A 27,686-nucleotide genomic window follows, 5' to 3' on the forward strand; every position below is an offset into this window, starting at 1 on the left:
AGCCTAGAGGCACATTTTTAATTTAAGTTTTTCAAATTTATTCATTTTTCCTCTTACATTTTTGTGTGGTTCTCTCTAATGCATCAACTGTATCAAAAGTGAAATCCCAATATAAGTGTAGTATCTAAATATCTTTTTTGCCTCTAGGGGGAAGTGTGTTTTCAACAATTCTGTCCCCAGAAGTTATTTCCCTCTGTAGGATGTAGAGTTCACAAGGGGATCCACATGCCTTATATCCAATCCAATGTAACTTCAGGAAGATGCACTTTCTGAAAATCTGGAGGAGGATTTACATTAGAAGTTTCTACCAGGATTGTTAGGGAGATGGTCAACCCCATCTCTACCAATTATAACTGGTAGAGAAAACTTCTTCCTTGATAGCATTGCTAAATCATATAAGAAGTTTATAACTGCTTTTTGTTGTTGTTGAAGTTTTACCTATCTGGGTATTTTTTTCTCTCTCAGACAGAGAGACAAAGATAGAGAAAGAAAGACATGATAATGTGAAGCTTCCTCCTAAGTGGTGGGGTTCAGGCTTGAACCTGAGTTGTGTGCCTGGTAAAATAGGCACCCACCCAGGTGTGCTATTTACTGGCCTGTAACACTTTTTATTTTCATTTTTTATTTGTGATTAATAGTAGGTTAAAAAGTTGCACAATTATAGGGTATAGTTCCACAACACACCCTCCACTAACATTCTGTGTTCCCACTCTCCCACCTCCCAAAGGCAAGTATTATAGTTCTTACAAGTCTTAGAATATTTGTTTGCTTCTGGTTTCTCCTCTTCTCTTTCTTTTTCTTCTCTCTCTCACAATATTTTCTGAAACAAGAAATTTACTACTTTGCAGTTTAAAAAGATGGTATGGTAATGTTCTGGACAAAATGGATGAGATAGGAGTTGATTATACTAAGTGAAGTAAGTGAAGAATTGGGTACTTTTGTTCATATGTGGAACATAAGACAACCATAACAAAAACAAAACAAAACAAAACTGAAACGACTTGCAAAAAATAGTAGTCAAATCATGTATATATTTTTAAATGGAAATATTGACAAGACTATAAGATAAGAGGGGTACATTTCCACACAATTCCCACACCCAGAGCTCCAAATCCAATCCCTTCCCTTGATAGCTTCCCTATTCTTTATCCCTTTGGGAGTATGGACCCAGGACCATTGTGGGGTGCAGAAGGTGGAAGGTCTGGCTTCTGTAATTGCTTCTCTGCTGAACATGGGCATTGGCAGGTTGACCCATACTCCCAGCCTGTCTCTCTTTCCCTAGTGGGTTAGGGATCTGGGGAGGTGGGGCTCTAAGACACATAGTGGGGTCTCTGCCCAGGGAAGTCAGGTTGGCATCATGGTATCATCTGGAACCTGGTGACAGAGTAATGAAGCTGACAAAATCATGTAAATTTTGTGAAAACCTTTGGTGGTAAAAGAGGCAAACGAGGCATAGATACTGTGGTGAGTGTTGCACTGAGCATCACACACACATGAAAACCTAACATCTGAAATCTTATAATTTTGCAAACTGCTTTTAAATCACTAGTATAAAAATTATTTACAGAAACACTTCTTTTATTCCCATTTCAGTGCTTTACAGATGAAAGGAACACTATTTAAAAACTGAGGGCTAGGGATATCTGCCTTGTCATTCTTTCTCTCTTGACTTGATTCACTTTTATGATTATAATGCTGCAAGAACCGCATTATAAAATATGAAAAATCCTTTTATATGCTATGTGCCCTCAAAACCTAACTACACCTAAGGTGAGTTTTGATATAACAAATATCATCACTCAGTGTTTGCTTTCCCCCAGTCTTTTACACAAGGTAAATAAGTGGCCCACACTTTATTTCTCATCCAACTAGATATAATTTTTAGGGGGTGAAAGGGCATGTAGTTATGCCATTCAAAGACTATGCTTTCAGGGATCATTTCTATAGTTTGTAAGTTTTACCATTCATATTTCTTAGGCCTCAATTCTTCATGCAAAGTGTGTGTCTTAAAAAAAAAATCTTTCCCTGCCCTATGATTACATAAACTTTATTTGTTGTCTGAGAAAACCCTGGTATGACAGAGAACAAACAAACTTTTAAAAGTTAGAAGTCCAATTATGTACTTATTGTCTGGTGGATCTTCCTACAATCTTGTGCCTATTTTTCATTTGAAAACCTGTCTTTAAAAATCATATTTTTTACCAAATGGAAAAACTGAAGGGGGTGATTTGAACACCAGTAAAAGCAGTCTCTCTCTCTTTCTTTCCTTTTGATAGTTTTATTGATGGAGCAGTCACATTTTCTTTGCACTTAGCTTTCTCATCTTTTCTGGTTCCAGTATGTTCTCCAGAGGGCTTTTCTTCTCTCCAGGCTGGCTTGCCAATACTCAGTGACAAACTGGGAAATTATGAGAACTCTGATCCCAATGCCACTGAGAAGCTGGGGCATACATCCAAATGTGGACACACTAGTCTGCTGATTCTCCTGGGGCTAAGCTGGGCAGCGACAGAGGTGGTCAAGCTCAGGAGCCACTGAAACCCCACTCTCCGAATAAGCCCATGCTACATTTTGTGCAGAATCATATCACCACTGGCTGGTGTCCCCCAGACACCCGGCATAGCGAGCCTGTAATAGGAAACCCTGGGTCATTCACTGTCTCTGGGAGACCAGTTTCCAAATCTATTAAGACCCTAGGAATTTGAAATTGAGTCCTAGCGACCTCTACTATCTTGCCTCCCCTCTTCCTCTTAGGAGTTAAGGGAGATTTTATTGTTGTTATTATTCTGAAGAATTAAACTTGCTACCAGTGTCTTTTTTGCTATTTGGTTAGCAGCTCTAATTAAATAAATGAAAGGGCAGGGGAGATAGCATAGTGGTTATGCAAGAGACTTTCATGCTTGAAAGTTCTCAGCTCCCAGGTTCAGTCCTTGTCACCACCATTAACCAGTACTAGGCAGTGCTCTGGTAAAATAAAATAAATAGTGAAACACATTTAAAAACAAATGAAAAGTCCATGCACGTGTGAGATGATCTAGTCCAAGATTCAAGTGCATAATCTGAAATAAGAATGACTCAGGATGAAGCATTATCCATAATCACATTTCGTTACACATAATCACATAAATCAGGATCCAGAGGGGAAGATAAGGAGGGAGCAGTTAAGTACAGTAAGGAAAGGAACAACAACAACAACAACAACAAACAGACACCAACCGGCCAATACCCTTCTTTACTCCAAACCAAACAACTGGGTGAGGGCGGGCGGGAGCCGCTGCAAGTTTCTGCCGAAAGAGGGCGTCGGCCTAAGAGAGATCGGCATTTGTGGCCAGGGGCGCTCAGTCCAATGAAAGATTGAAAAAAAAAAACATTTTCCCCCATTGATTTGGAGGGACTCAAGTGTTGGAATTCTCCTGTCCAGGCGGCACGTCCGCGCTGCGAGCCAGCCGGGTCTGTTACCACGTTCGGAGGGTCACGTTCCAGTGGGACCTGGGCAGGGCGGCTCCTCCAGCCACCGACGTCTCCACTGCCCCTTCCGTGTCCTTCTGCACTGAGGCGGGCGGTGGCGGCCAGCTGCGGCAGCACAGTCCTCTGCAGTACAGGACCCGGGGCGCCTTGTGGTGCGCGCCCGGGAGCAACAGCGTGGGGGGGGATGTCCCCGAACGCTCTGGGAAGGCGGGGGGGGGGGCGGAAGGAGACTTCCGGGGGTGCTGGTCCCGGAGGAGAGCTCTCCCCGCGGTCACCTGGTTCAGCCCATCCACCCCCCAGCGCCTTGGAGATGGCGGTCCCGGCTTCCCAGCACCTCCACCAGCCGAAGCTCTCACTCGGCCGGAGAGCAACAAGTTTCGCTTTCCAGCTCTCAGACGCTTCCGCGGAGGGTTTGTGCGCCGGGATCTCGGAGACGTAGCAACTCCTGCACTAAGCCCGAGACGCCTGGAGGGAGGGTGCCGGCGAGGGCGGGGGTGCCGGAAGGCTGCGCTCCGCGCCGGGGATAATGGGGCGTTCCAGGGCGATCCGACCGTCGGCGCCGGGACCTTGCTCCCAGTTCCCTGACCTTGCGCCAGGGGGCCGGGAAGGTCAGATGCCAGCCCCGAGCTGGCGTGCAGGCAGAGAATGTGGCCTGAGACAGAGGTGAGAGCCTACGGATTTCTGCACCAAAGTTACCAATCTGTAGGGTTCCCCCCCGACTTTTTTTTTTGTTTTATTGTTTTTCGCATTTAGAGTGTGCTCCAGCGCGTTCCTCTACTTGCAAAGGCCATTCCTTTTGGGAAACTCAGGGTTGGAGAGCGCGCAGCCACGTGCGGGGCAGAGGAGAGGAGGAGAGGAGGAGGCGGCGGGGGCGGCGGGGGCGGCGGGGGCGGCGGGGGCGTGCGGTGCTGCAAGCGCTCAGGAGGGTGCGCTGCAGACCTGGGCCATGGCGGCTTTAAGGGAAGACCGAGGGCTGGCGGGGAGTGGGGGGTGAGGGGCCCGGGCGGGGTGGGGAGGAGAGGGGTCCGGGGAGGAGCCCTGATGTAAGCATGTTAATAAGAGGCTCCCCCAGCCCAACCCCCACCACTCCCCCACCCCCACCACCATCCCCACCCTCACCGTATGGAAATACAAGCCCGGCCTCGGCGCGCCATGTGTGGTAACACGCTCAGCCTCTGCCACGCTATTTAAACGCGGGCTATGAATCCAGGAACCGGAGCGAATCAATGAGATCAAACTCGAGGGAGATGCATCGTCAATTACAAGCACTTGGACAAGTCTAACTTCTTTTTTTTTTTCCTTCTTCTTTGACAAATACGCTTTCAAAAGCAACCTTAGCAACTCCCAAACAAGAAGCCACCTCTAAGCAAATTAGCATATATAAAGGAAGGACGAATATATATATATTTATAATAAGTATATATATATATATATAATTATATTGCAGGCGTGCAGGTTGACACCCGACGAAGTTTCTTCTCTGCTTCTCTCTTTCCCTGGTGATACTGCCAAGAAGGACTCATCTTCCTCTCTGTCTGTGGGTGACTTAGTGAAGGGGGTATTCTGTCTTCTGAGAGCGCCCGAGTGGGCGCAGCGACGTGGGAGAGAGGTGGGGGAGAAAGAGGAAGGGTGGGCGGGCGGCGAGGGCCGGCGCTCCCCTGCGGCACGATGCGGTGTCCGCTGCTGCTCACCCTCTCCGCGTGCGCTCTGCTCGGCGGGGCGGTGCTGGCCGGCGGTGCAGGAGGCGGCGGGGGCGCGGGCCGAAGCGCCGGTCGCCAGGAGCGAGGAGCCCCGGCGCTGGCGCCGCCGCCGCCGGAGATCCAGGTCCTGGTGCTGCTGCCTCAGGACGACTCGTACCTGTTCTCCCTGGCGCGGGTGCGGCCGGCCATCGAGTACGCGCTGCGCAGTGTGGAGGGCAACGGCACCGGGAGGCGGCTGCTGCCCGCCGGCACCCGCTTCCAGGTGGCGTACGAGGACTCGGACTGCGGTAACCGCGCGCTCTTCAGCCTGGTGGACCGCGTGGCGGCGGCGCGGGGCGCCAAGCCCGACCTCCTGCTGGGGCCGGTGTGCGAGTATGCCGCGGCGCCGGTAGCCCGCCTGGCTTCACACTGGAACCTGCCCATGCTTTCGGCCGGGGCCCTAGCCGCGGGCTTCCAGCACAAGGACACCGAGTACTCGCATCTCACGCGGGTGGCGCCCGCCTATGCCAAGATGGGCGAGATGATGCTGGCGCTCTTCCGCCACCACCAGTGGAGCCGTGCCGCGCTCGTCTACAGCGACGACAAGCTGGAGCGTAACTGCTACTTCACCCTCGAGGGGGTCCACGAGGTCTTCCAGGAAGAGGGCTTGCACACGTCCGCCTACAACTTCGACGAGACCAAAGATCTGGACCTGGATGACATCGTGCGCTATATCCAGGCCAGCGAGCGAGGTGAGCGCAAGTGCGTTTTGGGGTGCCGGTCCTAACCTCTCTCTATGCGTGTGCCTTTCCCAATACACGCGGCTGCGGGGTGCCTGTCCTAATCTCTCGCAGTGCGCGTGACCCCCTTGTATACATACGGCTGCTCTCCGGGGGGACCCCATTTCCCTTGGCAGCTCTGAGTGTCTAGAGGTCCCCACGCGCTAGAGAGCTCGACCGGGTGGTTACTGTCTGCCTGCGAGAGCCTTAAGCCGTGGTCTGTGGGGAGTGGGGGGCTCCCGGGCGTTGGAGAAGACAAGGGGAGGGGCATCTGTGCGCCTCAGTTCCTGGGAGTTTGGATCTGACAGGTGCTGTCGGGCGCCTTGAGGTTTTCATTCTCGCACCCCACTTTTCCCTCTCTGGCTGGCGATCCGGGGCGCGCTCCTGGTGGCGTCCGGCTGCAGGGTCTGGGAAGCATGCAGAAGCAGCTTTAAGTTATGTGATCCAGCCTTTTCCCAACGTGCTTCTCCGGCTAGGGCGGCAAGGTCTGCAGCCGCTCTCCTGACCGTGCGCGTGGGACCTGCTAGCTGGGGGTCTTCGGGTCACCCTCCCCTCTTCGCTTCTCCTTTCAGACACCTAGACTTTCCTTTAAAGACTCATTGCCGCGCCCTTTTCTTCCTTCCACGGGCCCTTCAGCCCCTGACAAACGAGCTTCAGTTTTTTTTTTTCCTTCCCAAAAACTGCCTCGGGCGACACTCTCCGTGGGCGCGCGCGGTGCACCAGCGTCCCAAGTCCGAGAGCGCTCTGGGGAAGCGGACTCAGGAATCTCCTTTCCATGTACCCTTCCCCTCAAAAGAAACTAAGTTTGTGAAGGGTTTGAGTTATTAACTAGACTGGATAAAGAGCTCAAGGCTGAGGTCGATGGCAGTGGCTGGAGGGAGCAGGTAAAGGAGCGGCTGGTGGCGGATACTGGGAGATGGGGAACCTGCCCTCCTCCCCCCCCCCCCCCCCCGCCAGTATGACCCATTTTAATGACTTTGGCCAGGCGGGCTGAGATCCCAGCACAAGGCAGGGGCCTTTGTCCTGCTGTCTCGGTTGGAGTGCCCTACTCCAGGGAAATCCCATCTCTGCGCCCCCCACTTCGATGAGCACGCCCTTGGGTGGTCAGCGGCTCACAATCCCGGAGCCTTCTGGGAAGAGGGGCTCCTCTGGGGGCGGGACTGGCCTGGGAGATCCAGGGCACCAGGACTCTGGTCTTGGGGGTCAGCGCACCAGGAGGCTGGGGGTCCCCGGAACAGGTGAGAGTGGGCCCCGTAGACCTTGAAGACTAGCGTCATCTGGGCCTGGGGGTGAATGCCCTTTCTGAATGCGGGGAGAAGTGAGGATGCGTGGCTCAGTGAGCAGTGTTCGAACTCTGGGCAGGAGGGGCTCCTGGGCTTCGCTGATTCTCAAAAAAGGGCACTTGTGCCCAACAGCTGCAATCTCGTCTTGCCCGGGTGAGAAGGCCACATCTAGCCCTGGCTCCAGCACCCTGGAGGCTGCAAATCCCGGTAGAGCTGAAGCCCCCGGTGGAGTCTAGGCTTGCTGGGTTGGGGGTGGGGGTCGGGGCTGGAGCTCAGGCTGGAGAGTTCCAGGGACTGGGGGTGGTAGTGTGTCCCCCTGCGAGATTCAGTGTTGGAGGTCTAGTCCTGGGGGTTATTCCTGAGGATCTAGAAGGGGGGTTCTGGGGGACCTGGGATTTGGCCCACAGACTCATTTTGCTGCTCAGGTGGGCCATGGAACCTCAGAGGGCTTGGGGTGCCAATGCTTTTTTCAGACCCTCAAGTCTCCTAAGGCATTCCCAGTTCTCAGTGCCTGCCCCTGCCCAGTCTTAGTTTATGCTGCAAGTTTGCTGGCACAATTTTGCAGGTTACCTTTCCTAGTCTAGAATGTACCTTCACTAGCCACTTGGTGTGCAAAACAAAGTAGTTTCTTTCCTAATCCTACCCCACCTCCCACCACAGAAACGGGCGTGCTCACACACACACACACAAACACACACACACACACACACACACACACACACGTTAAACTGTCTATTCTTAGGAGGGAATGATTAATGGTAACAAAACTGCCAGGGCCTCTTTACTAATCACCATTAGTAATGAATGGGCTAAAAGGGGTTTGGGATTGGGCTCAGTGGTAGAGTGCAGGACTTGCATGGGAATCTGGGTTCCACTCCTGGTACTTGCTAGAGTGTTGCTCCAACCTCCATCCCCAATAAATAAATAGATAAGTATTTTAAATAATGAAAAAAAATCCTTAAAATTAATATATAGGGGGGGAGTTCAGTACAGGGGTTTGGTGGAATTTGACTTCCTGGTTCAGCCATTCCTTGACTGGGAGAGTTTGAGTTTCTTCTATAGCTGTGTGATCTAGTTAAAATGTGTGTGTCTCTGTCCTTGGGTCAAGTGGGAAGTTGTAGAATCACCCTCATCTTGGGGTGCTGGAAGGATGAACTGATGAGCCAATAAACAGGATGCCCTGATAATAGTACCAGTCACATCCTAAGGAGTCAGTAAATTTAAGGCTTTGTTACAGTTGTTCTTGTTACCAGATTTATGTTGCTAATCACCCTTGTGAGAAGGTGAGGCCACAGCCTGGGGAAAAACATTAGGGTGAGAAGCAGATGCCTTGCATTCAGGCTTCACTCTGCAGCGGTGTGGCCTATACATGTCACTCTTGCACTCAAACCTGAGACCTCATGCCTTGAGAGTCCAGTGTGCCACTTTGGCTGCATCACTCACCTTTTCTGAGCTGAATTTCTTTCCCTGTGATACACTGAGGTCCCCTGAGAATCAGGCCTCTTCAAACTAATGTGAGGTTTAATTGATTACCAGTTACACAAATGTGAACATCTGGCTGATTTTTTTTTTTTTTTTTTTTTGCCTCTGGGTTTGTCAATGGGGCTGGGTGTCAGCACAACAAATCCACTGCTCCCAGTGGCCATTTTCTTCTCTCTTTCTTTCTTCCTTCCTTCCTTTCTCTTTTTTTTTTCTTTTTCTCTTTTCCATTTTATTCAGTAGGATAGAGAGAAACTGAAAGGGGAGGGGGAGACAGAGAAGGAAAGAGACAGAAAGATACCTGCAGACCTGCTTCACTGCTTGTGAAGCATCCCTGATGCAGGTAGGGGCTGGGGACTTGAACCCTAGTCATTGCATATGTGCAATTAATCAGTGCACCACTGCCTGACCCCCTAGCTAGTTTTCTTCTTTTTTTTTTTTTTAAACACTTGAAAATTCCAAATAAAATACCATAGAAATAGGTTTTCAACCCCTCTCTTGGGGACATTTTTTTTTTTTTATTTAAGAAAGGATAAATTAACAAAACCATAGGGTAGGAGGGGTACAACTCCACACAATTCCCACCACCCAATCTCCATATCCCACCCCCTCCCCTGATAGGTTTCCCATTCTCTATCCCTCTGGGAGCATGGATCCAGGGTCATTGTGGGTTGTAGAAGGTGGAAGGTTTGGCTTCTGTAATTGCTTCCCCGCTGAACATGGGTGTTGACTGGTCGGTCCATACTCCCAGTCTGCCTCTCTCTTTCCCTAGTAGGTTGGGTCTCTGGGGAAGCGGAGCTCCAGGACACGTTGGTGGGGTCTTCAGTCCAGGGAAGCCTGGCCGGCATCCTGATGACATCTGGAACCTGGTGACTGAAAAGAGAGTTAACATACGAAGCCAAACAAATTGTTGAGCAATCATGGACCCAAAGCTTGGAATAGTGGAGAGGAAGTGTTAGGGGGATACTCACTGCAAACTCTAGTGTACTTCTGCTTTCAGGTATATATTTTGCAGTAGTTTATGGATACGTGTGAACATATGCTGTCTCTCACAGAACCTGGTCTATATCTAGGTTTTGGGACTTTGTTAGAAAGTGAACCACCTGAGATGGAATTAGAGTATACTATAAAAGGAAAGGTCTCACCGGAGTAATGAAGCTGAAGGGTTGTCATTCCACACGTGAAGTCTCTGGACACAGTCTGAAGTGAAGCATGTTGAGGTGGCAATTGTTGTGTTGGTTAGGTTGTGATCGGCGGATGCAATATTATTTGATATGGATTGGGAGAGGCATATGGGAAAGTGGGCCCTATCCAAGGGTTCCAGGACTGGGGGAAGTAGGGGCTCTATAGTGGAGATGTGAGGTTCCTGTTGTCTTAGGGTTCAAAAAGACAATCGATAGTTAATGTTATCATCACATTATTTGGTAATTGGGTTAACTTTGAAAAGTCCTTTTGTTAGGGTTTGCTGTACAGTACTCAGTATCTTGTATATAGCTGTGCTATTGGATGCTTCTGATCTACTTGGTCTAGGCTTTTGAGAGAGTCCGCATATCAAATACACAGCCTATATATTAAAAAGATTCAGTTTGTGTTTTGAAAAACTTTGAGACATACAATTGATTTTCCCCCTCTCATATTAATTAACTAGTGATTTATATGTCTACATTTTGCTAGGAGTGTACATAAACACCATTCCCACCACCAAAAGACTGTGACCCATCCCTCCCACCCACTCCCACCCCCCACTGGCCCAGGAAGCTGCATGTCTACCCCTCACCACAGGGTTTTTACTTTGGTGCTCTACTTACAATTTGGTCAGATCCTGCTTTTAGTTTCCCTTTCAGATCTTCTTACTCAACTTCTGCTTGTGAAGCATCCCTGAACCTCCTAGCTAGTTTTCTTTTTTTTTTTTTTTTTTAAAGACTTGAAAATTCCAAATAAAATACCATAGAAATAGGTTTTCAACTCCTCTCTTGGGGACATTTAAAAAAAAAAATCTTTATTTATTTATTGGATAAAGACAGCCAGAAATCAAGAGGGAAGGGGGGACAGAGAGGAAGAGAGACAGAGAGTCACCTGCAGCACTGCTTCACCACTAGTGAAGCTTTCCCCCCTGCAGGTGGGGACTAGGACTTGATCCTGTGTCCTTGCACATTGTAGCATGTGCACTCAACCAGGTGCACCACCACCCAGCTCTGGGACAATTTTTTTTAAGGTACTTTTTGGAGAAGATGTAAGTTCACTGTTAAAATAAGACCACAAAAGTTTGAAACTAACAGGTAAAAACTGATAATTTCATGACCTCAAAGTAATAATATGGGTAAAGTTCCACATGACCATTTGCTCTATTGTAGGAACATTTTCCTTCTTATATTATATACCTTACAAAATGTAAGATATCTTAATATATTCCTTCATTCTAAAGATGTACTATTGAAGCCAATAATTATCTTTCCTCTCTCATAGAAGCTGTCACTGAAATACACACATCTGAATCTACACTTAAAAAAAATTATCTTTATTTGAAACTGGTTTGACTGTATAGTCAACTAAAACCATCAACATTTTATATTCAACGTTAAATGTATATTTTTCTTTTCTTCTCTTCTTGTTCTCCTCCTCCTTTTTTTAAATTGCCACTAGGGTTATCACTGGGGTTTGGTGCCTGCACTTCGAATCCATTGGCAGCCGGTTTTTTTTTTCTTTTCTATTTTTTTTTCTATTTTGTGTGATAGGACAAAGAAAAATTGAGAGAGGGTGGATAAGATAGAGAAAGAGAGACACCTACAAACTTACTTCACTGTTCATGAAGCATCTCCCTGCAGGTGTGGAGCAGAGTCTTGAACCCAGATTCTTGAGCATGGTAATGTGATTACTTAACCAGGTGTGCCACTGCCTGTCCCTAATAAATGTGTTTTTAAAAGGCAAATTTAAAAGTATTTTTTTTCAAATATTAAAAGTCAGTAGCAGTTTTCTTTTATTTTGACAGAGAAAGCCGAGTCAGAAAAAGTATGAAAGAGGCCAGAGTATCGAAGCTTCCTTTAATGCTGTGGGGGCTGGGCTCAATTCTGGGATGTGCACGTGGCAAAACATGTCCAAGTGAGCTATTTTGCTGGCTCTGCTTTGTCTATAGACCTTATACAATTCTCAACTAGAAGTACTTTAGTATGCAGAGCTGTCATGTCTGTCATGTCCTCCCTTTACCTATTAATGTGTCATTTTAATCAGGACATGCATAACAGCTGTACTGAAAAGAGTACTTAATCAGAAGAAGATAGAATTATTATTATTATTTAAAAATATTTATTTATTCCCTTTTGTTGCCCTTGTTGAGATAGAATTATTTTAGACTTACTTTGGGGCAAACGACAAGGGGTTGACCAGCAGGATTTTTTTTTTCTTTATTGGAGGGATTAATGGTTTACAGTGGACAGTAAAATACTGTAGTTGGGACCTATGTAACATTTCTTATTTTCCTGCATAATTCTCTAATCCCCCACCTAGGTCCTCCTCTGCCATCATGTTCCAGGACCTGAATTTCCCACCCCAAAGTCCTTTACTTTGGTGCAATACACCAAATCCAGTCCAAGTTCTGACCGGCAGAATTTTTATGCAGAGAACTCATGATAAGTGTAAGTAAAATAGCTAACATAGCAGGGGATGAAAACATTGTAGGCGGTAGGGTAAAAATTCTGAAAACCTTTGTGCATAAAAAAAATAATGCGACTGACTGCTATTTTCCAAATGGAATTTATTGCTAGATAGTGTGGAATAAACCAGAGAGAAAGCTTTTTTAAAATTAGATTTTATTGGGAGTCGGTCGGTGATGCAGTGGGTTAAGCGCAGGTATCGCAAAGTGCAAGGACTGGTGTAAGGATCCCAGTTTGAGCCCCCGGCTCCTCACCTGCAGAGGAGTTGCTTCATAAGTGGTGAAGCAGGTGTGCAGGTATCTATCTTTCTCTCTCCCTGTCTGTTTTTTTTCCCTCCTCTCTCCATTTCTCTCTGTCCTATCCAACAATGATGACATCAATAACAACAACAATTATCACTACAACAATAAAACAAGGGCAACAAAAGGGAATAAATAAATAAATAAATAATATTTTATTCATACCAGTGTTACATCTACCTGAATTTTTTTTTTTGAGTCAGAAAAATGCAAGAGTTTTAGTAGAAACAAAAGTTTCCTGTGGCACATTCCCGATTTCTCATTTCTAGGAGATATTTTCATATCTTATAGCTCTTTCTGTGGGTATTTGAATTCATAACTCTAACACATTAATTTTAATCTGTTCACTTTTAGGTCCATCTTTTGCCATCCTATTAGATAATTTAGTTCTTTTTAAAAAAACATTTTATTTTAATGAGGAAGAGAGAGACACAGGGAAAGCCATACAGAGAGAGAGAGAGAGAGAAATCAAGAGAGAAGGGGAAGACAGAGAGGAGGAGAGAAAGATAGACACCTGCAGACCTGCTTCAGTGCTTGTGAAGTGACCCAGCCTGCAGGCGATGCTTGAACCAGGTTCCTTACTCCGGTGCTTGCACTTTGCACCATGTGCACTTAACCCCCTGTGCTACCATATCTGTAGTCTTGGGGTCAAAGGGTGGCCTGCTTTTATTTGCTTTGCTTCTTTTTTTTAAAATTTTTTATTTAAGAAAGGATTAATGAACAAAAACATAAGGTAGGAGGGGTACAACTCCACACAATTCCCATCACCCAATCCCCATAACCCACCCCCTCCCATGATAACTTTCCCATTCTCTAGCCCTCTGGGAGCATGGACCCAGGGTCATTGAGGGTTGCAGAAGGTAGAAGGTCTGGCTTCTGTAATTGCTTCCCCGCTGAACATGGGCGTTGACTGGTCGGTCCATACTCCCAGTCTGCTTCTCTCTTTCCCTAGTAGGGTGTGTCTCTGGGGAAGCTGAGCTCCAGGACACATTGGTGGGGTCTTCAATCCAGGGAAGCCTAGCCAGCATCCTGGTGGCATCTGGAACCTGGTGATTGAAAAGAGAGTTAACATATGAAGCCAAACAATTTGTTGAGCAATCATGGATCCCAAGCTTGTAATAGTGGAGAGGAAGTGTTAGGGAGGTACTCACTGCAAACTCTAGTGTACTTCTGCTTTCAGGTATATATTTTGCAGTAGTTTATGGATACGTGTGCACATAAGCTCTCTCTCACAGAAACTGGTGTATATCTAGGTTATGGGACTTTGTTAGAAAGTGAACTACCTGAGATGAAATTAGAGTGTACTATAAAAGGAAAGGTCTCACCTTCTTATTGGCTTATCATTAACTCATTACCAATTCACACTTTATACTGAACTGCTTCAACTTGACAGGTTTCTGTGTGGTCTGCATAGTTGTCTCCTTGGGTTGTCATCTTTGGCAATTGGAGATGGAACCCAGAGCCCCCCTACCTGCAAAGTGTGTGCTATGCCATCATCTCTCTCAGGCTAGAGCTTGGCATTCTTCTTTCCTTGCTTTATGTTGTGGTGGAGCACCTCCTGCAGGAGTCTTCTGAGAAAGGGTTGATGAGGACTAATGTTTGAGAGATTTCTTGACTAAAATTATCTTCTTCCTTCACTTATCATTTCTCTCAAAATAAGGATTCCTCTCTAAATTCCAGTGTTGCTAATAAGAAGCTTGAATTGATTTGAATTCTTGACCTGTGTGCCAGCTGTTTTCCTTTTTTTTTTTCCTGGAATTTTTTAGTATGTTTTCTTTTATCTCACTTAGAATTTTACTAGGACATATTATTGTCCCTGTATTTTGCCTCATGCCCTTTAGGGTATTGAAAAGCCTTAGGAGAAAAAAGAAAAGAAAAGAAAAGCAATCCTTTTCAGTTAATAAACCTATCTTTTAGGGCCAGGACAATTTCTCAAATGGTTTCTTCTCTTTTTAAAATTACCATTGTGTTTCAGCTTTCCATTTTTGCTGTCACAGTTTCAATTTGGCACAGCCTCACTTGCTTCCACAAAATAGTATCTTTCTCTCCTTCAAAGATTAAATTAACTGGAAGAAGGATTCAGAGGGAGGAGATGAAAACATTATTATTATTATTATTAATTTATTTGTATTTACTTACTGGATAGAGAAAAATAAATTGTGAGGGAGGGAGAAGGAAAGGGAGAGAGAGACACACACACACACACCAACAACACAGCTTCACTGTTCATGAAGTTTCTTCTCTGCAGGTGGGGACAGGGAATTTGAACCTGGGCCCTTATGTATGTACAATGTGTACTCAACTCTGCAAAATTCCACTGCTTCCAGCAGCCATTTTTCTTTTGATAGGGAGACGGGGGGCGGGGGGAGGAGGGAGAAGGAGAGAGATCTGCAGTGCTGCTCCACTCCTTGTGAAGCTTCCCCATTACAGTAGAGGATGGGAGGCTTGAATCTTGGTCTTCACATATGGTAAAGTTTGTGCTCTATCAGATGCACCACCACCATGTCCCCATGGACTTTTTTAATATAAGAAATAGAATACCCTACATAAAATTCTGTATATATTATATATAATATATACTATATTATATATAAATAAATAAATAAATAAATAAATATATATATATTACCCTGTATAAGAAATAGAATAGAATATCCTATAAGAAATAGGATTCCTTTTGAGAGGTCAGCCAAACACTTAACACAAAATGGATAGGCTCTAAAATAACTTAACTTTGTTCGGGCACCATGCCACTCTAAGTCATTCTTGCTCAGTTCATGCAGATACTGTCATTTTAAAAAATGACAGCAGGCTGTTCAAGCTGGTGATAGGTACAGAAAGAAGGAGATGGGCCATAAATGTGAAAATATGAAAAGGAGTGAAGGGGGTTGGGAGTTGGGCAGTGGTGCAACCGGTTAAGTACACACAATACAATACTTAAAGAACTCAGTTCAAATCTTGGTCCTTACTTGCAGGGGAAAAGCTTCAAGAGTGGTGAGGCAGTGCTGTAGATGTCTCCTTCTCCCTCTTTATCTCTCTCTCCTCTTTCAAATTCTCTCTGTTCTACCAAATAAAAGGAAGAAACCAAACGAAAGAAGGCAAAAAAAAAAAAAAAGGTTTCAGGGAGCTGTGGATTTGTCATGCAGGTACTGAACTGCCTCCCCACCATAACCCTGGTGGCAGTTTAAAAAAAAAAGATAAATGGATAAATACAAAGAGAGAAAAATAAGTGATCCATTGACCAGCATTGACAGAGCTGCCCCAGGGTTAGGGAAGCTGTGTTTCAGCCTGAGGACATAGCCCACAGCCTGTCAGATCCTGGGCTAGGCACATGTCTCTTAGATGGACTCGCCAGTTTAACAGGGCCTGCTGCCTTTGGATGTCTGACCTCCCTAACTCTGACTTCATTTTCACTAATCCCCATGGCTCACAGTCTGGGCTACCCAGTCAGCATACCCAGGTGCCTGTTGATGCCACTATGTTTCTGGTCTCTCCTGATCTCTTAGAAACACAGTAATCAGCATTCATATTACCTGAAAATTTCTGAGAGCCAGGCAGTGGCACATCCTGTTGTGAGGACATGCCACAGTGCATAAGAAGTAAGCTCAAGTCCCTCGTCCCCACCTATATGAGGAAAGCTTCAGAAGCAGTTGAGCAGTGCTGCAGGTCTGTCTTCCTCCTACTTTCCTTGTCCCTCTCGATTTCTCTTTTTCTCTATCCAAATAAATAAATACATAGGTATCTGACCAAATAATTTTCCACACAAGAGTACTGCATAACTTTCTACTTATCTTTTTGTTTGTTTTGACCTTTTGGCCTCAGGCATGAAAGTTTTTTTGCATAGACATTATTCTATCTTCCCAGCCAATAATAAATGCAGAGGTAAAGTTGAAAAAAAAAGTAAAAAATATTTGAATAAAGTTTCTAGAACTCTGCCCCTAAGTAATGGCTTTGCTTAAAATTTACTTTATTTTGAACTGGAAAGGTAGCTCACCTGGACCAGGTGTTTGCTTTGCCAAGCACTCAGCTCAGGTTTGAGTCTAGCCCCCACTGCGTGGGAGGAAGCTTGGGTAGTGTAGCATCTTCTCATCTCTCTACCCATCTCTCTCTAGCTGAAAAAGTTGACCTGGAGTAGTGAAGCCACAACAATGATAACTCAAAAACGATTTTAAAAAAGTCATGCTGAGAGGAGTCCGACAGTGATGCAGCAGGTATATTGCACACATGTTACCATGCACAAGGACTGGGCTCAAGCCTCTGCCCCCTACCTTCAGAGGAGGAGCTTCACAAGTGGTGAAGCAGTGCTGCTCGTGTCTCTCACTCACTCACTATTCCCCCCTCCACTATTAACCCCCCTTCCTCCACAGTTTTTCTCTCCCATTTTTTTTTTAAAGGCCACTGTGAGAGGTAGATTCATCATATAGGCATGGAGCCCCAGAGATAACCCTGAGGCAATTAAAAAAAAGAAAAAGAAAAAAGATACAGAATGAAAAAAGAAATCACACTGGGGAATGAGCTGATCACCAAGTGTCTCCCTGGCCCATGTTTTAAATTCTACTGAGAGAAAGAGACACACATGTAAGAGGGAGCACAAACACACCCCAGGGTATCACTCCACCATCCCTGGAGCCCTTGCTGGTGCTGCCCATGGTGTCCCCATGTGGTCCTGGGACTTCAACCCAGGGTCTCACACATGGTATAGTATGTGCTGTGCCTGCTGATCTATGTCTTGGCACCTCTACTTGAAAAAAATTCAGCATTTTATTGATTTATCCTTGGTTGGCTCTACTAGAACATTTCAGCATTAGGGCCTCATACCTGTGTGCTAAGACTCACTGCGTTCCCACCACCAAAATCTCAGTGCTGTTATTCTTCCCAAATGCCATCGTCCACCTGTCCCACTTCACTTTTTCTGTGCTGACAGACTCAGGTTCTGCCTCTGAGAGTATGCAGCCAGACTCTGGACCTCTATTTAATCAAATAAGCAAAATATTGAGGGCAAGCTAGCAGACGAGCTTTATGGGGTTACTCGGAGATGCTCATCCTTAGAATCCTAACTCTTCTCATTTGTCCAGCTTCAGCCCCTTCTTGGATATTCCATGGGACAACTTGACTCTTAAAAATTTTTTTTGGGGGAGGGGCAGCAGAATAGCTCTTTTGGATAGTGCATTGCTTTTCCATGTGCAGGACTTTAGGTTTGAACCTGACTCCCACTGCATTGCAGGAAACTTCAGTGCCACGGTCTCTTTCACTCTTTTTTTTGTCTTCTGCATCAATAAAGAAAGATTAAATGTTTTAACTATGTACATATACTTATTTATTGCCACCAGGGTTATTGCTGATGCTTGGTGCCTACACTACAAATCCATTGCTCCTGGCAGCCATCCCCTTTTTTTTCTTCTTTCTTTCCCCCTCTCTTTTTCCTTCCCCCCTTCTCTCTTTCTCTCTAATGAGACAGAGAGAACTTGAGAGGGAAGGGGAGGATAAAGAAAAATTCCTGCAGCATTGATTCACCACTCATGAAGCTTCCCCCTTGGAGGTAGGGACCAGGGGCTTGAACTGTGGTCCTTGTGCATTATAACATATATGCTCTATGGTTTTGACACCACTCAGCCCCAGAACTGCACTTTAAAAGTAATTTGCCTTGAACTGGGGAATAATTTAGCCTTCAAGGTATCGACTATGACTGCTTTGAGAAACATGTACTGCTAGTTATATGTGTGCTTGACTGGGTGCGCTGCCACACAGCCCAAGAGACTCAATGAATTAAAAAAATTTTTTTTTATTATCTTTATTTTATTTATTGGATAGAGATGGCCAGAAATCTAGAGGGAAGGGGTGATAGAGAGGGAGAGACAGAGAGACGGCTGCAACTTTGCTTCACTACTTGCAGAGGTTTCCCCTTCCTGGTGGGGACTGGGGGTTCAAACCCAGGTCCTTGCACATTGTCACATGTGCGCTCAACATGGTGTGCTACCACACAGTCCCTGGACTCACTGACTCCTGAATAGCATCATCCAGAGTTAAAAACAAACACCTGATCATAGGTAACTGTGAGGAGGTTCTTCAAAATGCTTCTTTACTGAGGTATCTTGGAATTAGACTGACTCTACACATGGTTGAGCCCATGTGTTACTACGAACAAGGACTCAGGTTCAATCCCCTGGATCCAACTCGAAAGGAGGAAGCTTTAGGAGTGGTGAAGCAGTGCTGCAGATGTCTTTCTTCCTCTTTATCTCCTCCTTTCCTCTTAATTTCTCTTTGTCTCGTCAACCAGTCAATAAATCAATTAAAAAAACAACAACCTGGGGTTGGGCATTGGTGCATCTGGTTGTACACACACATTACCATGTGTGAGGACCTGGGTTTGAGATCCCCAGTTAACACCTGCAGGGGTGCAGCTTCATAAGTGGTGAAGCAGGTCTGCAGATCTCTCTCTTTCCTTACTTTCCTCTTCCATCTTAGTTTCTCTCTATTACTGTTCAATGAATGAATAGAAAAAAACAAACCAAAAAGCAAACACACACACACACACACACACACACACACACACACACAAAACAACAACCAAAAACTGCTGAGCTCATATGTTTAAAAGGTAACTTAAAAAATAATACTTTGTGTGTGTGGAACTATACCTTATAATCATACAACTTGTAACATACTATTAGTAACAAATTAAAATAATAATAATAATAATAATAAAAGGAAAAAATGGCAGCTGAGAGCAGTGGATTGGTGGTCCAGACATTGAACCCTAGTGATAACCCTGTTGACAATAAAAAAGCAACAACCAAAAACCAAACCAAACCAAACCAAACCAAACAAAAATGTGTCCTGCAGAGCAGTGAGCCCTCACTCCAAGCCTTTTTGCCAACAGAAATGTCAGAGTTGTCAGGGTTCCTGGGGGGAACGAGCCAGCCTGGCTCCCACCTCTATGTCTGGCATGTTGGCCACCAGGAGACAGATGGTGGTGGTGGTGGGGAACTCAGGCTAGCAGAGGCAGGAGCAAGTTCCCTAAGGGTCTTCCAGCATACCATGGCAGCTGAGGATACACAAACCTCCTTATGGTACCATGGCAGGGGATGGGGCATTTTATTGACACAGTTACAAGTTTATAAAGGGGTAGCTGTTCGAGGAAGTGGCCAAGTTGGCCAATGAGACCAATATCTCCTTATAAGGGAAAAGAGAGCAAGACAATGAGAAGGTATGGATAGTGATGCAGGAATGGGGAAATAGAAAAAATAAGGAAGGCGAAGCCCATCAGAGGGAGAAGGGGTGGGGTGATGCTGCAAGGCTGATAGGAAGGTTGGAATTCCCCTGCATACTCTGGCCACATCTCGCTTGACCACAAGGCTGACATGCCAAGGGGAGTCTGATAGATGAGCTTCCGGGGGTTCAACAATCCATGCTCAAACACACATTAGACCCACAATTCCTCCTTTTTCTTTTGTTAAAGAAGGTCAGTCGTGACTTCCAAGTCAACCGTGGGGATAGAAGAGTAGGGTTGAACCGAGACTCTTGGAATCATTACTCGAACCATGCATGTCCTGGAGGCGGCTCTTTAGGAACTGCAGGATGTATGGGGCAACAAGGAGCAGCACGCTAATACCAAAGAAAGGGGTTAGGAGGGGAAGAATCCAAGATAACATGGGGAGGATATCCAAGAGTACAGGGCTGAGGGAGTAAGCCATTTTTTTAAATCTCGACAGTTCATGGAGAGTCTTAACATTTTGTTCTACCAGTCCCGATTCATTTATGAAAAAACAGCACTCTTCTTGCAGGGCCAGGCATGTATCCCTCTTTCTGCTGTCAGAAGACCTAGGGCACGCCAGTTCTGAAGGGTCACCCTCGAAAGGGAAGTCATCTGTCTTTGTAAGGACTCAAGGCTCTTGGCCTTGAAATCTAGGGATTGCTGAAGTTGCTCCTCTAGGAGTCCAGCCGTGTGAAGGGATTGGCCGAGGGAACCGCTTTCAAGTCCAATAAAGGCGGTCAGTCTGATGCCGATGGCCAGAGGAAGGAACACCGCTCGTTTCGTTTTGGTGAGAGAGGTCAGCCACTGGAACTTGCCTTGTTCATATAAGGTGAGCTGTGGAATGAGGGACACTAGGAGGCAGGGGCCATGTAATGAGAAGATGACATGGAAGGAAAGGTGAAATTATACCAGAACATAAAGGGGTGGGACATAGACATTAGAGGATAGGGAGAGGTTCTTTGAACAATGGGGAATGTTGGGAGAGGAGGAGGACACACAAGGGTGTAGTCCGGGCTGATAGCTTTCATGTAGAGAGGGATAGAAGTGAGAGGGGGCAGTTCAGCAGAGGAGGAGGGGTTAGGTAAACTAGCAAGATCCAACGGAGTATTGTTCAGTGGTGTGGTGGTGAGGCGAGATCTGTTTAGGGAAGCACATAGGAAGCAGCTGGAAGTTTTGGGAAGGATAGAGGATTGGTTCAAGAGAGAGATGGCATAGCGCAGATACATAGGCCAAGATGAAAGGTCAAGGCCGGGTGGTACGGTGAGAGCGCAAGAGAGGGTTTGTTCTTGTTGGGTTATCTTATTCTGGGTTTGTACGGCTCTGGGTATGGGGATCAGCTGTCGGGAGATAAAAATACTGGGTATAGGGGAGGAGGAAAAGGTGCTATAGTATAATTTTCTGGTAACTCCATTAACCCATCTGTTATCCCATGGAGCATGGATGGTTAACTTGAGCGAGCCTAGGCCAGAGAAATACTGTTTCTCGGGCCTGTATGAGCTATAATATTGGTTGTAAGCATTGGAGAACCCATGAATATTACATGACCAATAGCGGCATTCTCTGTAGTAGTTGATCCACTCTAGGAAGCTCCCAATAATGTCAAAGGGGAAGCAGACATAGGGACATCCTTGTGCACGGTGGAAGCAAGGTATCGTGGAGGCAGGGGTGACTGGGATGATGATAGCTGACTGGCATCCTCGGATGGAGCAATTCCCAGTTCCTATAATCTTGTTAACCCCATTGTAGGTCTCCCGCACCTGAAACTGCCAGAGAGTAGCAGGTGCAGTAGAGGTGGGAAGGGCGGATAGTAAGACAAGATATACGGAAAGAGCAAGGGGTGAAAGGGGGGCCATTGGGGATTTTGTCCCTGGGCTCTGCGGATTAGGCTCTTCAGGTCATGCCATGTCATGTTATGAGTCCTGGGGGGTGTTGTCCTGCGGCAGGTCTTTTGGTGTCTTGCTCTTCATCAGGGAGAGTCGTGCCATCCTGTAGGCAATGCTGGACATGGCGGACAGGGATCCAGATGGGTTTCAGAGAGTCCTGTGGAATGATACATGCAAATCCCCTTCCCATAGTTAGCAGGGGCTCTGGTCCCTTCCAAAGGCCATCTAAGGGGGTCCTTCCATCTGACCTGTATAGCAGGGAGAGAGTGGGGAGCTTACCAATGGTTAACTTTAGGGTTTTTTTTTTCAGAATTTTTATAAATATTAAAGAGATTAAGTGTAGCAAGAGCCATGGCCAGCTGAACATTTGGGGAGTGTATTCCCCCTTTTTCTTTCATTAATTGATTTTTTAGCATTTGGTGAGCTCTCCTGAGGATACCTTGGCCTTGTGGATTGTAAGGAATACCTGTGGTATGAGTACAGAGGTGGCACAGGTGCTCCTTGTCCAAAGGTGGAGCGGCCGGCAAAGATGTGGGATCACAAGGCGGGGGTGGTGGGGTGGTGGTGGAAGGCTTGGCATAAGATGTTGGGGGGGGATATTTTGATTCAGATGGAGGGGGGTCCATAGGGGTCTGATGTGCCTTGTAGGCCTCAACAAGATAAGTGATCTTATCTTTAAGTTATTGTTGCTTCTATGGACAGTGAGTCGTGATCCTCTTTATCAGAGTTTGATTCAACCTTTCCACTAATAGGGGAGGGCTTGGTGTCTTGGGCAGGGGCCTTTGATTTGGTGCATTGGCAGAGAGCCTTGACAATGGCCATAAAATGTAAAGGGAGTTCAAGAATTCCCTCTGTTTCCTCTTTGCGAGTTATGTAATTTACCCAGACCCAGGTGTCCGATTTGTAGATGTTATCTGTGGATAGACAGGGGGCAACTTGGATGACAACATCCCAAAAAGAAAGGTCTTGTTTTCTAGAGAGCTTAATACCTTGGGTTTCTAGGAGGGCATGAAGGCAACTAAGTTGGGGGTCCCGTTGGCTTGTGGCAAGATTACCCATGATAGACGGAAAGAGAAACGCTTTGAGGCTGGCCAATGTACAGTCCCTAGATGCAAACCTGACCTCTGAATTTAAGAGGAGTCTGATAGACGAGCTTCCGGGTGGGGGTGGGTCAACCATCCATGCTCAAACACACATTAGACCCACACAGAGTTGTGCAGGAACACAGCCCACATGTGTAAGGGGACTCTCCACAGGCCCATGACCTCTGTGTGCCAAGGCAGCTCTGGCCACAGCCTGAGGTTTGTGTTCTGTCTTTCAGCACCCACTGCTGGTACAAAGAGTACACACAGTTCAGAGAGCTGGCACACACTGTGACAGCATGGCCACATTGCCCTGGGCCACTTGGGGTCTCTCCTCTGCTTCATGCAGTGTTGCTAAGACCAAGGGGTCTTCCACAGTAATTACACTAGCAGCTTGACAGCCAGTACCCCACTTCCTTCTACAAGCCAAGGGGTAACCTCTAAGTGGCAGGGTCAACATCCGCAGCCGGACTGCTAGAAGCTTCTCAACCCCCAGCAGTGAGCCTGCTATACACTGAGAGGGAGCAGGAGGAAGTTGGCATCTGGAGGACCTTTTTTTTTTTTTTTTTTTTTTGTCTGCTGAGACAACAGGAGAAAAATATTTCCTTTGCAGGGAGCAGAAGGCCTATATATCACTCATGTTGCCTGCTCGTTTTGCCAGATGAATGTCTCCCCTCACACTCTCTGGTTTGCCTTTTCAGGAACATGTGTTTACTGTGCTATTAAGTCTCAGAGGCATTTGACACGATTCACTGTCTCCTACTGGGCAAATCTATTGATTTATTTGAAGTATTTTTTAAAAACTTTATTTTGGAATAATCCAATGCTTTTGGGAAAGAAATAAGAAAGTGTAAAGAACCTCTGTACCACTGTTGCCTGGTGTTTACCAATTGTTAACATTCTGTCACATGTTTTTATCAATAAAAATCTTTCTCTTCTCTCCCTTTTTTCCTCCTCCTTCTCCCACCCTCTTTCTCTCTGTACTTGCATATGTACACACACACAATGTTGATTTTTCCTTTCACAGTTGTATGATAGAACAGAGATAAATTGAGAGGGGGAAAGGGTGACAGGGAGAGAAAAAAAAAGAGAGACACCTGCAGCACTGCATCACCACTCAAAAAGTTTCCGCCCTGCAAGTAGGGCCTGGGGGCTTGAACTTGGGTATTTGTGTGTGATAATATGTACTCAGCTGAGTGCCTCACCTCTTGGCTCCAAATAATTCTATTTTGTATGAACTAGTTGAGGATAAGTATAGTTATCAAGCTTTTTCACCTCTAAATTTTCAAGGGTGTATTTCCTAAGAACAAGGACTTTCCCTTCTATCACCATAGTATAATTGTTAAAAAGGAAGAGCTTGGGTATGAGTGCAATGTCACAATCTCATTTATAGACCTCATTCACATTTTTCCAGTCATCTCATTAAGGAGCCTTTTTCAAAACTTGCATTATTACATTTGGAGATGTAGGGTCATACACTGCATTTCATTTTTCTGTTATTCTTAGTATCTTTTATTCTAGAATGTTTCCTTGGTCTTTTTTTTGGGGGGGTGTGGGGGGTGGAGCATTTTATTTTTTATTGCTTTGTCGTTGGTTTATAAGACTTGTGATTTTCAGACTTGTAGGTTCATATCACTCTGACTCTCTACTAAAGTTGACTCTCTACTAAAGTTCTAGTTTCATCTCACTGTTAGAAATACCCCTCCATGCCCAAGGACCCAAGTTCAAGCCCCTCATGAATGCTGAAGCAGTGCTGCAGGTGTCTCTCTCTTCTTCTCTATCTCTTTTCATTTCTCAATTTCTCTCTGTCTCTATCCAAAAAAACAAAACAAAACAAAAATAAATAAAATAAAGGATTAGTTTTAAAAAAATTTTATTATCTTTATTTATTTACTGGATAGAGACAGTCAGAAATCAAGAGGGAAGGGAGTGATAGAGAGGGAGAGAGATAGACACCTGCAGCTCTGCTTCACCACTCGTGAGGCTTTCCCTCTGCAGGTGGGGACCAGGGGCTAGAACCTGGGTCCTTGCGCACTGTAGTCTATGCACTTAACCAGGTGTGCCACCACCTGCCCCCAAATAAAGGAGTAAATAAAAGAAAATATATATTTTTTAGAATGAAGTTAATCACAGACTATTTTGGGAGAGGCTATTCCAGGACTGTATGAAAGTCCTACTTCCTGTCTGATGCCATTTCCCTAGCCCCATCTGAGGCATTCCTTGAAGGGGCATTTCACGGTGTCCTTTGTCCCTCTTTCCACAGTGGTGATCATGTGTGCGAGCAGTGACACCATCCGAAACATCATGCTGACGGCACACCGGCATGGGATGACCAGCGGGGATTACGCATTCTTCAACATCGAGCTCTTCAACAGTTCTTCCTACGGTAAGTGCTTCCCATCCATCCTGGGGACAAGGTCAAGGCCTCACCCAGGGCTGGGAGAAAGAGCCTTCATGAGCCTTACACACCTAGAGCTGACTATTATATAGGGGACTGTAGTCATTCCTTGCAGGCTTTTGGTGTCTGGCCTCATTCTCAAGCTTTTTTTTTCTTCCTCTTGAGGATTCAACTAGTGTCCAAAGATGGCTAGTCCTGGTGGTGTCCAGCTGTCTTGTTGAGACTCTCACTACCTCTGGTCACATAATCATAAACCACATCCCAAAGACCCCTTCCTGTTGCTTCCACATAGAAACTCCCATCGTAGGGAAACTCCTGGAATCATTTCAGTGAGATTTGTGCAGAATTTCTGATCAAGTGGGACAGGTCATAACATATCAATGGAATAGAACACATTGAGAGTTGGGAGGTGACACAGTGGATGAAGCGTTGGACCCTTAGGCCTGGGATTCCTAAGTTCAGTCCCCAGAATTGCATATGCCAGAGTAATACTCTGGTTTTCTCTCTCTTTTTCTTCCCTTTTCTAATCAATCAATCAATCAATCAATCAGTCAGTCTTAACAAAAAGAACAAAGCATGTCAAAATGTGCCACATATAATACATGTGCTGTTTCATAAAACATTCATTTTAGTAATATAATTGTGTTCATGTAGATACTTTTGCATGTGACAACCCGTTTATTTATCTTACTTAAATTTTTTGATGTTGCACTAATGAATAAAGCAAGACCTTGTGTATACTTGACACTGCTGAGTGGCTTTCCCAGATCCAAGTGTTTACATATGAATCAGAGAGGAGAGAGGGAGGGAAGGAGAGTCGGAGTCACTGTAGAACCATGGAGCTCCACCTAAGCTGTCCCTGGTGCTTCCATGTGGTTCTGGGGCTTAAACTCCTGGTTTCAAGAATGATCAGGTATAAACTTTTTTGAGGGGAGCTATCTCCTGCACCACATATGTTTATAAAGACCTGCAATATGAGATGACTAAAATAACCACTTCTATAAATTGAGGCCCAAATTCTAGAATTTTGACCCAGCCCTCTTCTGTCAGGTTACTGCCCCCTTGACCTCTCCTTAATGGAAGTTTTGGGATCTGACAATTTATTGATTCAAAGTAGCTAATTCCTTAAAGTGGATCTAGGAGGAGTCCCCAAGTTTTCTGTGATGGAGGCTTTCAGGAGGAGGACAAGACCATAGGCACAAAGACTCCAGTGCTAAAAGTCAAGGCCTCACCCAGGGCTGGGAGAAAGGGCCGTCATGAGCTTTACACCCCTAGAGCTGACCACCACATAGGGGACTGCAGTCATTTGTGATTCCTCTAAGGCTCATAGTGTCTGGCTAGTTCTCAGGCTTTTCTTCTCTGAGAACTCAACTAGAGCCAGAAATTGACCAGTCCTGATATTCCCCCTTCTGGGAGTGTGAACTAAAAACATTTCTCCTCAGTGTGATCAGGGCTCTCTGGAAGTAGATGTCATAGAGGCGTGAACCATTTTCTCCAATACTGCACATGGGCTGCTCAGAACTGTTCTCGGAACCGTACATGTGCTTATCTCAAATAGCATGTGTATGTTGAGTTCCTCTTTCCAGTTCTTGCCGTTGAGATAGAGGGCTCTAAACCTTAATGTCTACACCCCAACTTTCTTTCTTTTTGAAATAAAAACATTATTAGTGATTTACAAGATTATAAGGTAATAAAAATATAATTCCACACCACTCTCATTATGAAAGTGTGTGTACTCTGCTATTATTAAGTAAAAAATAAAAAACTTTGACTGGTTTTGTCTGGGGTTTTAACAAACAGGAGGTTTATTATATAGTAGTTATTTAGGTGCAGCAAAATAGGGAAAGGGGCAGAGATCAGCTAGTCATGATGGCTGGGAGCTAGTTAACAGCTCTTGGCTACATGTGTGCAGGTCCTGGGAGAAGGAGAGCAGGCAAGGGCATCAGGAACAGAGAGTGCAGGAACAGAGTGATTTACAGAAGACACTCACTTAAATAACTTTCCAGAATCCCTCATGGGTTTACATAAGTCCCTTGTATGATCATAAATTCCTAATTACTCTCATGTCCCTATACTCCACCCCCCCATAATAACCACCATAATTCTGCCAAAATTGTAGTTAAAGTATAAAGTATATATAATATGTATTATATATAATATAGTGCATATATATTATATAATATATATAGTATATATGATAATAGTGTAAAGTATATATAAAATATAAAATATAAAGCAGAATAAAATGTTTAATAAACAGGGACCAAGGAGTAGGAATAGAACCAATGAGAATAGGGACCCTAGGGTGGAAAGAGGCTAGGACATCTATTTTGGGTATGTTCCTAGGAGCTCAAGAGACTTGAGCTTGATAGCTACCACGAAGGTGGACTAGAAATACTGTCTGGGAGGATGGTGTCTGAATGGAGAATAGAAC

General features: G+C 45.4%; 1 protein-coding gene across 3 annotated transcripts in view; it reads left to right on the forward strand.

Annotated features, from left to right (window-relative positions):
• The first annotated feature begins 4,348 nt into the window (after positions 1-4,348).
• The window catches only part of NPR3 (natriuretic peptide receptor 3), a 106,604-nt gene continuing 83,266 nt past the window's right edge, over positions 4,349-27,686 (forward strand). For all 3 annotated transcript variants that reach the window (XR_009549941.1, XM_007530502.3, XM_007530503.3), the window contains exons 1-2: positions 4,349-5,896; positions 25,118-25,240. Coding sequence is in view for 2 of the 3 variants with exons in the window: in XM_007530502.3 (XP_007530564.1) it covers positions 5,134-5,896; positions 25,118-25,240 (886 nt within the window). In the remaining variant the exon portion in view is untranslated. The remainder of the gene's footprint in view (positions 5,897-25,117; positions 25,241-27,686) is intronic.

The sequence above is a fragment of the Erinaceus europaeus genome, chromosome 5 (assembly GCF_950295315.1).
Source record: "Erinaceus europaeus chromosome 5, mEriEur2.1, whole genome shotgun sequence".
Classification (NCBI taxonomy): Eukaryota; Metazoa; Chordata; class Mammalia; order Eulipotyphla; family Erinaceidae; genus Erinaceus; species Erinaceus europaeus.